This window comes from Protopterus annectens, chromosome 3.part0 (assembly GCF_019279795.1).
Source record: "Protopterus annectens isolate FY-2018-M chromosome 3.part0, PAN1.0, whole genome shotgun sequence".
Classification (NCBI taxonomy): Eukaryota; Metazoa; Chordata; order Ceratodontiformes; family Protopteridae; genus Protopterus; species Protopterus annectens.
Genome location: NC_056731.1, coordinates 1600329940 through 1600348932, shown reverse-complemented (window position 1 = coordinate 1600348932; position 18993 = coordinate 1600329940). Strand labels below are relative to the sequence as shown.

At 39.8% G+C, this 18993-nt stretch overlaps 1 protein-coding gene across 2 annotated transcripts in view; it reads right to left on the bottom strand.

Moving 5' to 3' along the window:
- Window positions 1-11964: 11964 nt before the first annotated feature.
- The window catches only part of POP1 (POP1 homolog, ribonuclease P/MRP subunit), a 1346230-nt gene continuing 1339201 nt past the window's right edge, over window positions 11965-18993 (bottom strand). The window contains exons 15-17 of one of the 2 annotated variants that reach the window (XM_044065636.1): window positions 13676-14014; window positions 13446-13520; window positions 13232-13318 (exon numbers count right to left, since the gene is read on the bottom strand). In XM_044065636.1, the coding sequence (XP_043921571.1) occupies window positions 13448-13520; window positions 13676-14014 (412 nt within the window). In that variant the 3' untranslated portion in view covers window positions 13232-13318; window positions 13446-13447. Of the gene's footprint in view, window positions 13319-13445; window positions 13521-13675; window positions 14015-18993 lie in introns of both variants that reach the window. The other variant, XM_044065635.1, reaches the window with a different exon arrangement.

Genomic DNA, 18993 nt, shown 5'->3' with positions numbered 1-18993 from the left:
AAAGAAGGAGCACTCTTGTCAATGGATGATTGAGATTGCTCATATCGCCAAGAGTAATTTTCCATCAGTACGTTTTTTTCCATTGCTGCTTGCCAATTACAAGCTGTCTCCAATGGATCATTCATTGCTAATCCCTCAACACTATGCACTCCAAGGGGCCCCAGTGGGGAAAGAGTGCTAGTATTTTTCAAATCCCCTCAATATTTTGCACCATATAGGGCAAAGAAGGAGGGGGGGAGAAGCCCTGATCAACTGGAAGTGATGGTCATTTAGGCAACCACAAAGGACTTTATGTCCTCACTGGTATACTGGCAATAAGAACATTTCTGCCACAGATATGACCCTACCCTCTCCCTGGGCAAGGGGGATAATGTGACCTAATCCAATACACTTTTCCCATAAGTCTACACACTGGCACTAGCCTTTATTCTGTAGTACACAGCAAACAGTGGCTTGGCAAGCTGAATGCCTGCTCCAAAGGCTGTATTTTGTACTTCCACCCCCTCTTTGACAGATAATGGCCAATCATAGGCCTGGCCCAATCATTATCCCCAGGATGGAAACAGCCATCCTCCCCCACAGCAGCTTCAAGCTGGTAGTCAAAGCAGGATCAACTCAACAGTAGTGAGGGCTTTTTCCCCTCTACGTTATTGCAGCTGGCATTATATTTGACATCCTGCGTATGACGTGTAAGTGTCCCTGTTTAAAAAACAGATATTGTGTATCTTAAATAACCATTACTCTCTCTCTCTCTCTCTGTGTGTGTATATATATATATATATATATATATATATATATATATATAATTTGTATTACATGCATAGTATGTATACATACATACACGTGCGGCGCACACACACACACACCTTCATACTAAATGTCTGGCTATTCATGCAAACTGTTGAATACTTTACAATAAACAAGGTTTGTTGCTCACTATGGACTGGGTAGTGGTTGAAATAGTTGCATTTGTGATCAGTTCAAAAACTCATTCAACAAACAAACAATAAATGAATAAATAAAATGTATTCAAGGCCTTATACTGAAAGGTTCATCTGACAGAGCATGGAGATTCTGGAGAGTTAGCAAAGTTGTTCTCATTTTTGGTTTACTGATATGAAAGGATGGCTCCCAGGAAGGTCATAATCTCCTGAACTATTTGCTCACTGAAAGCCCCCCCCAGGGCAACAGAAAAAGCCATAGTGATTATGAAGTACAGGGACAACTAAAAGTCCACCATGAAGATGGCGTCTCAATTCCAACCACCTCAGCAGACTGCTGCAGTATGTTTTTTTTTTTTTTTTTTTTATTCTTATTAACTACTCTCTAGGGGCCATGTTTTGGGACCAATGGAAATGCTGTGTTCGCTCTATAATATTCAAGGGTCATTTTTTGCAAGGCATTGAAGACACTGTGGCTGTTACACGTCCCAGCACTTACAGAAGTAGTAGTCTGTTGGAACTAGTAGTCTGTTGGAACTTGACTTACAAGAGAATAATCAGGTCAAGAGGTCCCTATGCCAGATGAAATGGCCTGTAGTGTGTGACACAGAATGATTGGGGCTAGAAATTCCTGTGACACATGACACTCTTTCTGGCATTTGACAAAGAATAATTAGTGCAGGAGATCCCTGTGCCAGACAAAATTGTCCCTGCTATATAAACTGGGAGTTAGTCATCCAACTAAAGAAAGACACTGATGCTCTACAGGCAGATATATGCTACCACTACTCTACTGACATGCATTTGGCAAACATCCATTGGAATAAATGGTAAGACCAAATGGTATGGAACCAAACTGGTAGGACTAATCCCTATTCCACCTATTAGATCTTCAGCCCTACTGGCAACAGTGGTGGGAATATCAGTATTTGTCAGGGATATCATCACTTCACAACAGACTCCTTTGGACACCGGGTTGGAACTCCTATAAGTCCAAATCACCATAAACAAGACTAATTACCAGTTCATAGATAGCTATAAGACTCCCTCTGTGTCCCCTTCTGAGAATGATAGCTATCTTAATACATTAGCTAAAATTCCTATTAAATCCAAGAACTTTCTACCGGGGGATTTCAACTATCCATCAATAAACTGGCTGACCGACAATATCAATGGTCAGCATTGCCCAGTGCTTCATCCACAATATAAGTGCTAACTCTTTCATAAACATTTAACCATCATACTAGGCATCCTCATACATCAGGAGTTATGTACTTACCATCTGTGTTATCCATTTTTATTTTTCCTCACGAATGGATCTAGGATCTCATCCTCGGATCCAACTCAACTGCATATACAAGATTTCAGAGCCAAATCTTGAGCTCCTCCCTCTACCCATAATGCACCATCTCTAACTCCTCAGATCGAGTTTGCTGCTTTAATTCCCACTATGTTATAGAGACAGAATAGACCCAAGGAAAAGGACTGAGGCTCAAATCAGGAACATTAGGGTTCCCCGTCTCATCCAAAGAACCTTCCAGGAGTGACAGGGCCGGGGGATGGCTGGGCAGGAAGGTGAGTAAGAATGAAAATGGACAACACAGATGCCAGGTTATGGTAAGTACATAACTCCTAAATCTGATGTCCTTTTCATTCTTCCTCACGAATGGGTCAGAGACCCCAGCTATGTAACTCTCGAGAGGCCCTCAAAAAAGAACATGCCAGAGCACTGTCGAATCAAAAGAAGCTCTGCCTCTAGATACAGTGTCTAATTTGCAATGAGGAAACAAGTTATGAGTCTTTGACAAAGTGGCTGTAGCACAGATATCATCAATGGAAGTTCATGAGGAAACAGCAGATGACGTAGACACAGATCTAGTGGAATGAGCTCTAGGAGGACAAGGCAACTCCAAACTTCTTTTTATTTTATTTGAATAAATCAGTGAAATACAACCAGTAATCTATAAGGCTGGAGTAATTTTTGAAACTGCCTGACCAAAGTGGTTAGGGGAAAAGGATACAAACAGCTGATCGAATTCCTGCACTGTATTGTTCTGTGAATATAAAAATGTAATTGTCTGCAAAGATCAAGAAGGTGAAGCATATATTTGCCTTTATTAGTGAAAGAAAACTGGTCATTGTATGGACTGGTATATGTTAGGCATCATAGCTATGTTAGGCAAGAAAGGAAGGGTTGTTCTGCAAAGGCACCCTGTCCTTATATAAAATAATGTAAGACGACTAGCTGACAAGACCTGGAGCTCAGAAATTCTTTTTAGCTGAAGTGATAGCCACTAAACAGATAATTTTCCAAGAAAAGAAACTTCATATAGCATTATCCGTCTGTACAAAGGATTTCTGAGTCAATCTCTGAAGGATCATCATTAGATCCCAAGGAGAAAAGGGATCCTTTAACGGAGGTCTGAGGAGGAAAACTCCCTTCAAAAAAGCTTTACATAACCTGAAAGATTAGCACTGAAGAAGGATTTTTTATTCGAAAGCTTTGCATTAAATTTTTTGGCGTTCTTGGAGTTGGATTTGTTTTATTGTGGCTTTATCCTTAACTTCAAGTTTATCACTGTATCAACCTTTTGCCTGCGTATAACCTGAAAGATGTCAGAAGAATGATTTGTTTCCTGCATGGAATTTGGAAATGGCTGCCAATTAAAGTTTAACAGTATTTATATAAAAAAATAAATAAATAAATAACCTGGCCCCTTCCTTAAAAGGAGTAGTGAGAAAGGGAAGAAAGACCCAAACAGGTAATGAAAAAGAGTCAATATTCTGCTTGGAAGCCCATATAAAGAATCTTTTCCATTGCTTCTGTAGACTTTCTTGTTAGAGGCCTTCTGGGAGGTCAAAAAAAACTCACGCTCCAGAAAGACAAGACTGAACCATCTGACTATTACCAGAAGGGGAGAACCCATTCAGTTAACTTTAGGGCGAGAAGTGTGAAATGTTACAATTCCCAACAGGTGAGACAGGAGATACTGAGTGGGCTGCAGTATCTATTAAAGATATTTCTAATGTGACCACAGTAAGGGGAAATATACTTGTGGAGGCCAGAAGGGGTTAGTGAGGATGGTAGAGCTCTTCAGACTGCTTAATTTCTGCAAGAACTTAGGGATCAGAGGGAGAGGAGGGTGAACATACACGAGATCCCAGGTCCCATACTGAATCAGAACACCTTTCAGAGATTCTGCCGGGGGAGATGGAAACAGGGTGAAATAAATGTCGCATTTCTGGCTGAGGGACGAAGAAAATAAGGGGCAGTAAGGTTGATCCCAGCAGGTGAAGATCATATTTGCCACTGAATGATAGAGGAAACCACTCTTGAAGGCAACCCAATGGAAGTGCTGAACCCTGCCTGCAAGTGCACTGGATTTTTCCTGGGATGTGAACTGCAACGAGCAGCAGTCCTAAGTGGTAGCCCAAATCCAGACCCTTATGGCTTCTCTACATGGTGGGTAAGATCTGGTTTCTCCTGTTTGTTGAAGTACCAGACCACATGACTTGCTGAATTGCAAAAGTCCCCAGAGGGAGAATGTCCTGAAATGCTTACAATGCTAAAGTACAGGTCCAGAGGGGACCACTTGCCTTAGACCATCTTTGGAAGTAGTGCCCCTGCACCTCAAATGGGAAGCATACATGATCACTGTGGTGAATGTAGGCAGAAGAGTTAAATGACTTGTCCAGGAACAGACCACCAGGCTGAATCAGCCAGCGAATGTGGTGTTTGCAGATAAGGGCGAGGTTTATGGGGAAAAAAAAAAGTTGGTCGAGTATGGACCTAGACCACTGTACTGCCAACGGCCATTGAAGGATTTGCATAGACAATCTGGCTAAAAGGACTAGAAGTATTGCAGCTGACAATGAGTCCAGAATTTGTAGAACTAATCCCATTGAAGGAGACAGGTGAAACAGCGATGGGGAGGTAAGAAAACCACCTGACTGATACTGACTGGTAGTATTCAAGAGAGTCCTATAACTTCCAGGGTCTATACTGGGGATAAGGTGTGACTCGGCATGTTTTATGCAGATGTCTAAATTATTGGAGAGATGGTGCATGTAGCGCCTGCCATGTGGGAGTTAATGCTTAAACGGGCAGTGAAAAAATGATCATCAAGGTATGGGAACACTAGGAATCCTTAGAGACTCAAGTGAGCTGTTACGACTGCCATGCATTTGATAAACTTTCTGGGGGCTGTGGTGAGTCCAAAGGGTAGCACTCTGAATTGGTAAAGGCTGGCTCCCAGTCGACAGAGTAGATGTCTTCTAGATTGCCTGTCTATTTTTATGTGAAGGAATGCATCTTGGAGATCTACAGAGTACATTTAATCGTCTTTGTGCAAAACAGGCAGGATAAACGGAACTGTGATCATTACAAACTTTGTTTTTATGTATGTACTGGTTGGAAGATACCTTTAGGATGACTCATTCTTGAAGCAGCTTTGGTATTTCTTAGCGGGAGGGAGAAGGGAGAAAAAGATGTAAAAAACGATGGATATGATGTTTAGCACACATGAATTTCTTTGTGATATCTGTCCAAGCGTCTGGGTGCAAAGAGATACGACCCCTGACTGTCCCCTGAGGTGGACAGTTGGGCAACGCTTCAGGAGAGCTAATAGGGCCTATCAGAGAGGGAGACTCTGAAGCCCTAATTCTGCAGTCTTCAGCTAGCTGTAGGACTGCGTCTGCTGTTGAAATCTCCTCCTCTGCCTCTGGAGGAAGTTTCCCTATGGGAATCCTGGAAAGGTCCATGACAGCTTTGGGACCATCTTCTTCCCACCTGAAGCATAGCTGGGGAGGGGTAGAATGCTAAATATCTACGGCAGACACAGCGCTCACCTTTGTTCACTGTGGGCAACCGTATCTTTAACTGATGGCCCGAACAAGGAAGAGCTATCAAGGGGAACATAGATAGAAAACATCTTGAAGGGCTCCACATAGTAGCATGCCGCATCCATGCCTGTCTCTTAATAGCCATGCCTGAACCAGGTAGTCGAGATGTACTTTCCACTGCAAAGGGGTCAGTTTTATTAAGACACTGAAAAGGGGCAGATGAGTAACCAGATATGAGAAAGCCTATTTGAGATCCTCCAAAGCCATGGAGTCTGGGGCAGTACTGAAAACTTCCTCATCACAATTCCCTGGAGTCTAGTGAAGTATGCAAGCAGTAAATGACCTCAGCACGAAAGTAGCTGAGGTAAACACTCATTTTCCACGTCTGTCCATCGCTCTGGACTCCCTGTGTGGTGGACTGACAGAGGAATTTTGCTCACCTTGCTACTTTCTTAGTGGCTTCTGTCACCTTCTAGCAATCAACTGGACTCCTATGCTTCACTGTCTACTGAAAGATGATATGATTGGGTGGAAGTCTGGGAGACTTCATGGGGTGGGGTCTAAGTGCCTCCTCTTATACGTTCCCTGCTGAGGGATTTCCTCCACAGGGAGTTTAGGTGAGGTTTTGGAAGATAGGGGAAAATACTTTCCAAAATGTATCCAGTACTAAACGTTGGTGAACAGATGGATAGGATCCAAGATATGAAGACAGTTCTCTAAGCATTGAAAAGTCCATGGTACCAAAATGGAAGAGGACAGAGAAGGGGAACCTCTCCCCTCTCCCTTGGAACCGAAGTTGCCGAGGAATGAAGGAAAGAGCCACCTCTGGATCTGAGCACCAGGGACAATGAATTCCAAAGGAATTGGAAAGAACCAGTCAGGGATATCGGAGTCGATGAGGGTTGCCAAACCTCTCGGGGATAGTGTATCGTGGGACATACAAATTAGAGTTAGTGGGCGCACCCATGACCCCATGAGAGGGCAGAGCTGACAAGACCTCAATTTGCATCTAAACCCTGAAGTCGCCATATTATTCTATCCTGAAGGAGTTAAGTGGGAAAGGAGAGACAGATCTTTGGACATACTCTACAGCATGACTTCTTTTTGTCAGATTCAAAGGTTTATGGTTAGGTAGGCACAGGAGCCAAAACTGTTGAATCCTGTGAGGACTTAGGATCCAAAGGATGCTTTAAGGCTTTGGATCCAAGGAGGTTGGATCCAAACTCTTTTTAGTCATCTATGGAACAAGACTTAGGATACAATGAAGGGGCAACAGCCAACGCTTTTGGATATGAGCCGAACTTAGGATGCAGACTGGTTGGATCTGAAATCTTTCTGGTTAAGACTTCTTTCTGTCGGATCTGAAGGCTTAGGATCTGATGAAGAGGTAATAGTCAACCTTTTCGGATCCGAGGGGGACTTAGGATCTGAAGGAACCTCTAAAAGCTTTGAATCTGAGGTGGTTGGATGCAAAATCATTCTGGTTCTCTGGAGTAAGACTTCACTCTGTTGGATCTGAGAAAGAAGTAACAGATAAGGGGAAGATAACCATAGGAACTGAACCTGTCGAATCTGAGCAGGACTTGGGATCCGGAGGGAGTTCTAGGGACTTCGGATCCAAGGTAGTTGGATCCAAAAACCTCTCATTTTTTTTTTTATTGGCTGCGAGACCTCATAGACTCCTGCAACAACTTTCTTTGGAATCCAAGGAATTTGATTCAAGTACTTGGAGGAGGTTAGAGCCCCAGAAAAGAACTAGTCACAAGCCTTTCAGAATAGGCTGATACGTCTGCCTAACTGTACAGATGATCAGGGCACCAGCAATGGACATCGTAACTTCTGCCTAACTGTACAGATGATCAGGGAACCAGCAATGGACGTTGTAAAGTTAAGTCCACAAAAGGAAGCAACCCTAAGTACAAAGGAAGGAACAAGGTTAACAGGAAACCATGAGAGAATCAATCCATCTAACTTGCATCTCTGAGATTAAAACTTTAACCATTACATTAAACATTTCCAGCAAGAATTTTTATACAAGAGAGAGACAAGGAAGATAACAGAATGGGAGAAAAACAAGAAGGTACATTCCCTAAAGTCAAAGACTGCTACCGAGGGAGGAAGAAACAACAACATCTAAAAGCCACAAGGAGGAGGATTTAGGGAGAATAAACTGTAGAATTAAATAAAGTTCCTTACAAGCTCAAGAAGCAATCTTTCTTCTTACCACGATGGCGGCAAATGAGACCTGAGGAGTTAGAGATGGATGGTGCATTATGGGTGGAGGGAGGAGCTCGAGTTTTGGATTTGAAGTCTTCTATATGTGGGTGAGTGAGATCCGAGGATTGGATCCTAGACCCATTAGTGAGGAAGAATGAAAAGGACATCATCAGATTATGGTCATTTCTTGCACATCTCCATATGTACTGTCATGCCTTGTTACATCAGACTGTAACTTAGCTACCTTTTCCTTTAAAACTGATGGTATTTCCCCTATAAATAGCTCTGTGTTTAGGGGCTTATCAAAATTTCTTCAGTTACTTGTTGACCTAAATTCTGCAGCAATCATTCTCTGAAGGATCTCATTATTAATGCTGCTACCTGTGCCTCCGACTACTACTCCCACTTAAACAGATATGATGAGATGGTCCCTACCTGCACCGAATATAACAATAAATTTAAAAACAACCCCATGTGATGGAATATCCATTTAAATTACACACGAGAAAGCAGCTGTTTATGGCTTATAAGATGTCTCATTCTACCTACCTTATGAACAAATTTAACCGAATTAAAAAAGAGCTTAAGGGAACCATTAGGACAGTATGAACTTAAAATAGCCACTAGAACCAAAAATAACTGCCAATCTTTATGTCAGGAAGTTAAGAACTAACACCCAACAATGTTCAGAGCTAGTCCACAATAATACTACACTCTCTGAATCAAAATAAATAATGTGCTAGATAAATTGATTGCAAATTTTACTCCACCCACAATTATAGGTTCCACAATTCCAGCCACTCCCATTAATTACTATGGAACAAGTTCTCTCAGCCCTCTCAAAAACTAGGAATACTTAATTGGCAGGGCATATAAAATACTGCATGCTAACTATAAGAATCAAGCAGATGAGGTTAGAAAAGATTGGGAAGAGAGTCTGGAAAAGCAATCTACAAGGGAACAATGGGATGACATATGCATGGCTCCCAAGTACGCAACAAATTCCAGAAGCTTTGGGATTTTTGCCTGTCTGTATAAGTATTTTCATACATCAAGCAGATTATAAAGAATTTTTTTCTCAGGTAGATAGCAACTGCTGATGGTGAGATGGGGAAAAAAAGGTAATTGGGAACATGTTTTTTGGATGTGTAATCAGCAAATTTTTTAAATTCCCTTCAGAGTACTTTGTCAGAAGTATTGTAAAAAGAAAATACCTGTAACTAACAAAATTATTCTGACTTGGGATACAAGATCTGAATTGCCTAGATGCAGTAAATTTAATAAGTTTAATTCTGTTGGCTGCCAAAAAAAATCAATTACTAGAAAATGGAAATCAAAATCTAAATTAACAGTATCTGAAGTACTGAATACTGTAAAAGAGATAAAATAACAGGAAAAAGCATCTTTAGAAAACAGGAGGAGCAAATTACATAGAAATAATGGAATTTGTGAGAATGGATGCAGAATAATATTCAGGAAGAGGAGTGAGGTTTAAGGGAAGTCAGAAACTGAGCATTACATTTAATGTTAGACCGAATGTCAGTTTTTAAAAAGGAAAAAAATATGCAGTACATAATGTATTTACATGGAAAAACTTTAATATGTTTTTCTCTTCTATTAATGTATGTGTAAATACATATTAAGTGATAATTTAATAAAGAATACTTTATCCATGGTCCATGGAAAATATATCAGTGTTGCATGATTATCAGTGTCAAATATGGCTTTTCTGAACCCCTACTTAACTTCTTTAACCTAAGCCTCTCCATTGGTTACACTCCTGAAACCTGGAAAACAGCCACTGTAATGCCATTACATAAGGATGGCCCAACCACAGACCCTGGTAATTACAGACCCATTAGTATCACTAGCCTCATATGTCAAAGATATGGAACACCTTATCTCATATTTCATTAATCTGGACACTGAAAATGTTCTCAATCTTGGACCCCTCATCAATTCTGCTTTGTTAAAGGAAGGTCTTGCCTCTTTAACCTCATTAATTTCTTTGAAAATGTAACTGAAGGAGTGGATAGTAGTTCTGCAGTACATACAGCATATCGGGACCTGGCCATGACCTTCGACACTATTCCCATGTAGGCCTTATTAATAGATTTGTAAATCTGAATATAAATTCTTATGTTATGGCTGTCTGACAGAACCTGTCTAGTTAGAGATGCAAGTGCCTTTTCTGACAGCAAAAAGGTTGCCAATGGTGTATTACACGTCTCACTTTTGGGCCCTCTTCTATTTGGCATATATTTTGCAGACCTTCAGGCCAGTACTATGTTTGCAGACAACTGTAAATTGAGTGCTGTTATTCAATCTTTAACTGATTCACAGTTGCTCCAACATGGTTTAGACCATGCCAACAAATGGTGCAAGGACAATGGTCTCAAATTAAATAGGAAAAAATGTAGTATAGATCTCTTTGGTAAACAAACCAGTTTCACCTTCAAATTACGAGATGCATCCCCAATAAGGGATCTAGGCACTCTTGTTGATAATTCCTTATCATTTTGACCATCATGTCTCCACAGCAGTCTGGAAGGTCTTATCTGGCTCTTCTAACTCCAATGGGCATTCAACCATTTGGACTCACTCATTGGTGATTCAACCAAATGGACATTTAATGTATATACATCCATACATATATCAGTACACACACACACACACACACACACACACACACACACACACACACAGGACTGAATGTCCATCTGGATGCATCACCAATGAATGAATTCAAACGACTGAAAGTGGATTTGAATGAAATACCATTTGCCCAAATTCTGAATAACTGAAATGCAACACAAACATTTCAAGAGTTTTTGTACAGGGCCAAGCCTTCTTCATCCCCACCCCCTTAATTACAGTTATTCCATGGTTGCACAAACACACAGAAAAAAAAAATTACACATGGAATCACTGCTAGCACACAAATAGAAACTATAGCAGCAGTGATTACATGTATATAACACCAGTCACCATGTAAAACAAATATAATTTTACTGCTGTATTACAGAAGTAAATGAAACTATCACACATTTGACTATATGATCAATTTCCAGGTGAACATTCATTTCAATGTGCTTTCAATTGTTTGAGATTCAGCCTTATGTCATGGCTAAATACACACACACACACATATGGAGGATTATTACCAGACCACCCATCACAATTAATTTGTTAATGTGTTTGAGAAATGGGTTCAAGAAATTCACCTCATGAGCAAAGTTTAAGAGATGAATTTCTTAAATCTATTTCTCAAACATATTACTTAGTTATACTGGGGATCCTATCATAACTATTTGTAATATGTAGAGATTTGTCTACATCAATGCATAACAACTTACAGGGAGAGAAACAAAAGGATAGGAATGCAAAAATGTTTTACAGCTCTGAAAGCTGTAACTCAGTGTTGCCAGGCAGAACTGAAGTGTCTCGTTGAAGAACGAACTTTAAAACGTGTTACAAACTAACTTTTACCATACTCTGTGTGACCGTGCAATGTATCGCAGCTTTCTAAATCTCTGAAAATGCTTCCGGTACTGTTCTGTGGTGCCTGTTAGTGCTCTGGAATGAAACTAAAGCTTACAGCATCAATATGTGCTTAACAAACTTTGTTAGCCATTTTTTTTATCAGAATGCTGAATAACAAAGTTACCTTCCTTCCAGTTTAGGAACATAACTCCACATACCAAATACATATTACACAAGGGCTTATACACATGTACTCATGTGTGCAAAAAACATCATCTCCTGTTCCATTTAAGAGAGTTTTGTTGATTAAAGCAGTCAATTCTGTCTAAAAATGGTTTAATGTTTTTAGCACACTTAATATGGTCTGAAACTGTAGTCAATATCACTACAATGGGAAACAAATCTGATCCCTTCACAGGTTAGATGTGAAAATATTTGCACCTGAGGAAATACCAAGAAAATAACTGGAAAGTCAGTAGGATATTAGTCTGGCACAATTTATTACAATTTCCTTTAAATAAGAAACAAATAAGCATATTCTGAAAATGATCATCGCAGGAGATAATGAACTACAAAAGTGAGAGACAGAAGATGCTTTTAGAAGTTATATTTAATAAAACTCAACAGCTTGTAGAACCTAATGATAAATAGTGTTTTGTCAGTGCCAGTTACTGATTAAATGAGGAAAGAAAGAAAGAACAAAGAAAGAGAAAAGGAAGCTGACAAAAAAATCATCTTTTTTATGATAAACCAATAAGACATATAAAAGATGAATCAAGTATGGCACAGAGGCACATGCCTTAACACTGTAAGACAAAACAGTGTTCTGTGGTTAAAAAGAGGGATAAGTCATACAGCCCCTATAGATACTCTGTGAGACCACTATCCACCATGCTTCTGAGGTATGAAAGGAAATGTAGGACATAGACCCATGTTACTTGTGCTGCAAGCCAGCCACAGGTAACAAGAAACAACACTGAGCAATACATACTTCTAAGTGGGCCTTTTAGATGGTCTTGAAGAATGCGGCTTAAGTTTAAATCTTCAAATGGCTATTTCAAATGCAGATCAGTCAAATATGAATATTTATTCTTTCTGTAGCAATTAAGCAAGTTGTCACATTATTCTAGAAGGCAGACTGATTTATAAGGCCAGTAAAACACAATATTTTTTTTTACCTGGATTAGATTTCAATGTCAAGTTTGGCAAATCTATATTGCACAGAAGAAGGATTCCTTACTAATACAACACCCTTCTTATTCTTTGGCTGATCATAAAGCATATGTAGCAATCCTGTCAAACTGACAAATCCCAGAGCATCCCCAGAGCCTGCAGCCAATGAGAAGTCTCCATGAGTAGTAAACCCTATCAACATTCTGGAACAGTGGGAGGTTAGATTAGGTAAAGGCTCAGGCCACACCCCCTGTAATAGTTCAGTACTATCTTGCTTTACAGATTGTGTTGCCACTTCCATATTTTGAGCTACTTCAATGTGGGCCTTTTTCTTTCTCTTTTTTTCTTTTAGCTTCTTCACTTCTGATTTGATGCGGTCTCTATGTCTGGATTCTTGAGGACCAGAATAGGCCTGATCTGTATCAAGTTTCTGAAAGTCATCAGTAGATGGGATACAAATCATGGCATGGAGTTCGGGGCTGCCTTTCTTCAGCATAGAAACTCTGATCCATACAAGAGATCTGGGAAAGGAAGTGACCAGGGAAGCTATACCATGAAGTGTACACTCCTGTTGCATCTGTTTCTGTAATCGACATGTCGCTTGTTTCTTTCCACGTGAAGCACAAATCCATGATGACAAACACTTCAGCATTTTTCTGCTCCTAAGCAACAAATTTAAAAATGTTTACAATACAATATATAGCAAAAGATACTGAAACATGTTTACTATAAACTACTGAATGTGGATGCTTTAATTTCCCACTCGCACACTAGCAGCGAGAAACTTACGGTTATGCAATTGAAATGCTATGCCCTTCTAACAGTATGAATTCTCTGGTAGCACTTTGGAAAAATCGTTCAGTTCTACATTAACACAAAACAAGGTACTGTTACTCTACAGCTTTTGCAGTTACAGCAGTCAGACAAGAACACAGCCTACATATCCTACAATGCTCAACAAAATTTAGGTCAGCGGTTCTATGAAAGTGCATATGATATGTTGAAGGAATTGTACATACCTGAGGACACACAAGGGTTTGCTTGCACCAGTCATGGGGCAATCATGTGCAATCTGCACTTTCTTTTCTGCTGCAGAGGTTTCAGCTATACATATTTCAGTATTCACACTGTCTGTTCCATTTCCTGAAGGTGACTTTATAAAGGTAGCTTTGTTATCTTGTTCCGGTGCTTGATTGGGTGAACACACAAATTCAGCTTCAAGTTGCTTACTCTCAACAGCAGATAATTTACTATTTGCATGTGTCATTTCCCATTCTTCTGTTAACTGAAGCCATGGACAAAGGAATGGAGCAAGTGCACCATGCTTAATGTAGTTAGTCCGCTTTGCTGGTGGACGCCTACACACAAACACAAGAATGCAACAAATACTTACAAATCTAATCTATTAAATGCAATGTTAATTCACAGAAAAAAAAAAGTTTTGTTCTACTAAGCTTACTGGATAATGAGATTTATTTAACTTTTTTTTTAAGTTTTTCTTTCAGTGTTTGGGCAAGTGGAATGACCAGCCAAGGACCATTTCAGTCATGATCAAGGAGTTTAAAATAAACAACCATGACATCTATCACATGAAGCAATACTACATACTGTGTAGGATGAACAATCACTATACTTTGTGGCTGGAAGGACTGATGCTAATTTCATACAGCATGGACATTCAAAGCCCACTTATTCAGACTACTATAAAGAGAGAGAGAGAGAGAGAAAATAAATAGACAAGGTGGGGTGGTTCAGCATGCACACATAGGGTAAAAAACCTTCTGATCACAGCCAACTTGTCATGTCCTCAAAACATAGATGGCAAGAAATTGTTATACACCTCTGACATCAAAGATGTGCATCATAAGGTTGTCTTTTTTTCAAATTTTGGGGCAGAATTATCACACTTCATAAATTATACCTTAAATGGTTTAAGTGTTGTATTATAACAAAAAACACATTAATATCACACCGACAATACACTGCACTTTTTTCATAAAGCAGTGCAAATTAATAAAGTCTATGCTGGCTGCCAACATTTCTGCAGGCAAAACATGGGGAAAAATATTAAGAGGTTACATGAAAAATTATAACACACTATTAAGAGCCAACTGCTGCTTACATTCTATTACTACAGGAAATATAGCATAGTTTCCTTTGGTAAATCAAGCCATCACCACCACTTACCATACGGATTGTACTTGCATCTAAAACCCTGTCATCGGGACTTTGGTAGCTATGTTGATAAAAGCTCCTTTGACTATCAAGTCTCTGTTATTATTAGAAAATTATTTTACATTGTGCAACTTATCCTTTCAGGTATCTCCTCATGGTCGAAATTTGTAGTCCTACTTTATTTCTCCCTTACTAGGCCCATAATTTTGCCAAGTATTTCACTAAGCACATAAACAAATGACAGACCTCAACGTTTCCTCAGTAAATGATCTCAGGTCTTAGAATTCCAAGATACTCATATTAAAAGTCCTATCCCTCTAGTCAGTTTCATACTAGCTGCTTAAAGGGTATTCTCTACTTAGTCTTTCATGCTATGAACTAAACCTACACCACTGCCATAACAACAGACCAGTTGATGCAACAATAAGTACCTAATCAAATCTCTCCCCTTTTTCTGGAATAGGCTCCCCTTACATATTAGGCAAAATACTTTCCCAGTACTCTTCAAAACAATTGTCGGTCTCTGGAGAGCCGACTGCAAAGTTTTGCCTAGGATATGTGCAGAAAACCTACGTAATGGAGACATTATCAGTCTCCCACAAATACTGGGTGATCTGGCTGAGCTTTGAACATTTCTCTGACTGTAAGATATGCCTATAAACCTATGACTTATGCCCATCCAGACCATTCTTGAAATCTCAAATAATGAATGTTTATGTTAGTTCCATCAAAAGTGGCATATATGGCTTAAAAAATATTTGAGAATTTGGGACTGTATAAAACTTCTACATTTTTTATCTGATTGAATTATTCTTGTTATTGCAAGATGACTGTATATGTGAATATGATGGAGTTGTGCATCACTGTTATGAAACTGAAGTTACCAAGTTGCATGTGTGGAAGATTAGCAATTACAGGCACTAAACAGCAAACTATCTTTTACTCACAAACACTCTAACACACATTAATGTGCCTGACCAGCCATTCTCAGTCATGCTTCCACTCAGTATTCATCAATCCCCTTTTCCCTCCATTTTCTACATGGAGTCACGGTGATACTTCAACTGTCACTATCTCTCAACTCAGTGGTGCTCTCCTACCTTCTTCAACAGTCAGTCATGACTGTCACAGGTCTTCTCTCGCACAATCCATACATCTCTTTACTAGGCACCCTCATTTCATCTTACCTTCTTCCGGTCTGTCTGAAGTCTTCTTCAACAGATTGTCTTCTGCTTTCCAGCACATGCTTGAACCACAACAATCTGTTCTCTTTGACCTTCTCTGCAATTGAAGCAACTTACACTTCTGCTCTGATGTCCTTATTTCTTAATCTGTCCCACAGTGGCATCTTACTTCAGGCACTTCATCTCCATCACCTCTAGCTTCCTTATCTACTCTGCTTTCACTGCTCAAGTTTCTGTATCGTACAGCAGTACTGGTCTCACCACTGTTTTATACAACTTAATGTTTCAGCTTCTTTGGCATTCTTGTGTCATATACTACCCCGATACACTGTGCCACTTGGATGTAGCCCCTCTAGTTCTAGCTTTCACCTTTTCATTCAGACTTCCCTTTTCTTCATCCACCCCTCCCAGATATCTGAAGATAATAATTTGTTCCACTATTTTCCCTTCTACCTCAATTATCAGCTTATTTTGATTTCCCCCATTTTCTGACATTGCAAATGTCTTTTCTGTACTCCATTTCATTGTGCCCCTTCAGTTTTGCATTCCATTCCCCTATCCTTTGCTGAAGTTCCGTTCCAGTTTGCTAATGTAGTCCATCACTAATATGAATAGCAGTGGCCTCAGAGCTGAACTCTGATGCACAACCACTCTAACTGGGAGCTCCTCTGAGTCTGAACACTGTTCCTACTTTTGTCATTGGGTCTTTGTACATAAACTGCATTAATTCTACCAATGCTTTAGGGACTGCCCAAATCAGCTTTCTTGGGACCTTTTCACATGCTTTCTCTCCAAGTCTATGAATGCCCAGTTGGACCCTTTCCTCATCCAACTTCTTCTCAACTCTCTCACTGCAAACACTGGGATGGTTGTGCAGCTTATTTCCCATCTATCTTAATACTACTATGTGTATTTCTTTATCAGTCATCTTCTCCAGAACTTTCATGCAGTGTTTGACACCTCTATACTACCCACAGTTGTGTATGTCATCTTCGCTCTTACACTGGGACTAGTATGCTTACTTTCCAGTCATCTGTGATGTGCCTTTCCCTCTATACTACTATGAGTACCCTCAAGTGCCATTTCGCCCCTAACCCATCCAACATCTTGATCATATCTGCCGTGCCCTCATCAGAGCCTGCTGCTTTCCCTGACTTCATTTTCTTTAATGTTGTTCTTACCTCCTTGTAGGGTGGGCTCCTCTCTTTCATTGTAAAATGCGTCTGGGGCAATGCATCTTCTGTGGGGTTTTCTTCATTCAGAAGCTGCTGGAAGAACTTCTTCCATCTGCCTTTGATGTCCTGTGGGCTGCTAAGAAGGTTGCTGGCATCTCTTAGGAAGGGTGTATGACTATCTTCTTTATCTTTCTGTCTTTGCCTTGCAACCTGACATTGTTTCTTTGTGCCATTTACTGAGTCACTTTACAGAAGCTGTCTCTGATGCCTTTTTCTTTGCTACTGCAACTCTTCTGATAGCCTTGTTGTTAGCCAACCAGTATTTCTTTTCAGCCCGTTCTGTCTTTTCTATCTCCCACTTTTTCTGCACTCCTTTCTTCTGATGACTTTCTGAACTTCTGCATTCCACCACCAGCTTTCCTTATGCACCTTATTTCCATATCTGACTTGGTTGCACATCTGTTCTATAGTTCTCAAACATGCTGTTTTGAGGTCGTGCCTATAATCCTTCCTTTCACTCACTGCATTCAGATTTCTTTAGGCTTAGCAGCAATTTACTACACAAACTCCTTGTTGTCATCTTCAACCTTACCCTCATCACTGGCATACATCCCCAAAAGCTTTAAAAGCTTCAAGCATGCATTTATTATTCCCTTACTAAAAACCTCCTCTCTTTTCAAATATATCGGCTATTGCCCTATTTATAATCTCTGTACTCTCACTAAAACTCTTACAAAAATCACCTATAATCAAATTTTTGAATCAATTATCACCTATAATATTCTCACTCAACGAGAGCATAGCTTCAGTCTCAATTACAGCATTACTACAGCCATATGCTGTTACAGATTGGATCTATTCCACCATGGAGCATGGCAAAATATCTGGAGCCTATCTTCCTGGATATTAGTAAAGCCTTCAAAACAGTTGATCATCCACTCCTACTCCACAAATTCAGTCAAACAGGATTCTCTAACGATGTCCTTCAGTGGCCTACAAATTCTTTCCAATAGCACCGTCATTCTAATAGGACCAAATAACACCAATATCTTGGTCACATCACACAAAGGCTTTCGGCAAGGCTCAGTTCTGGGATCACTTCTCTTTTTCTCTCTTCCTTAATGATCTTTCTTGGGATTTTCTGCACATCAACTGCCCTTCTACGCTGATGATACTGTCCAAGTTAAAGGTGATAAGATTCCTTCTGGCCTACAGAATGAACTTCAAACTGACTTTAAAATTACTCAGAACTGGCTTCATATAGCTATCATTATAATCAATATTAAAAAATATCCTTAATGATTATAACAAAAGTTAAAGTCAATTCAGGAACTCACCATTACAAGTCCAACAGTTTCCCCATTACCCTTTGTCACTTCATAAAGATATATAGGAACTCAGCTTTGACTATTTTCTTTCCTATCACAAATATGAAGAAACCCAAATTCACAAAGTTTTAGCTCAAACTAAGGCTATCCTACTGAATATTCTTACTGCAGTCCCTAGACAAGCCACTGTCATTAATGTTCTTCTACCTAAGCTTGAATATGGTCTGATCATCATTTCTATGGGTTCTTCACAAACCACTCTTCGTTAGAAAGCTGAAAATCAAATTCACAGATTCATTTACCTCTCCACTAAATATGATCATCACTGCCATTCACTTGGCAAGGAAAATGGCTACCAAAGTCTGACAAGGCCACCAGTGCTCATTAATACTCTCAACTTTAAAACTTCTTAATGAAGGATATTGTCCCCCACCCCCAATCCACCCTGGTTCACAAATTACATATTAAAAACTTC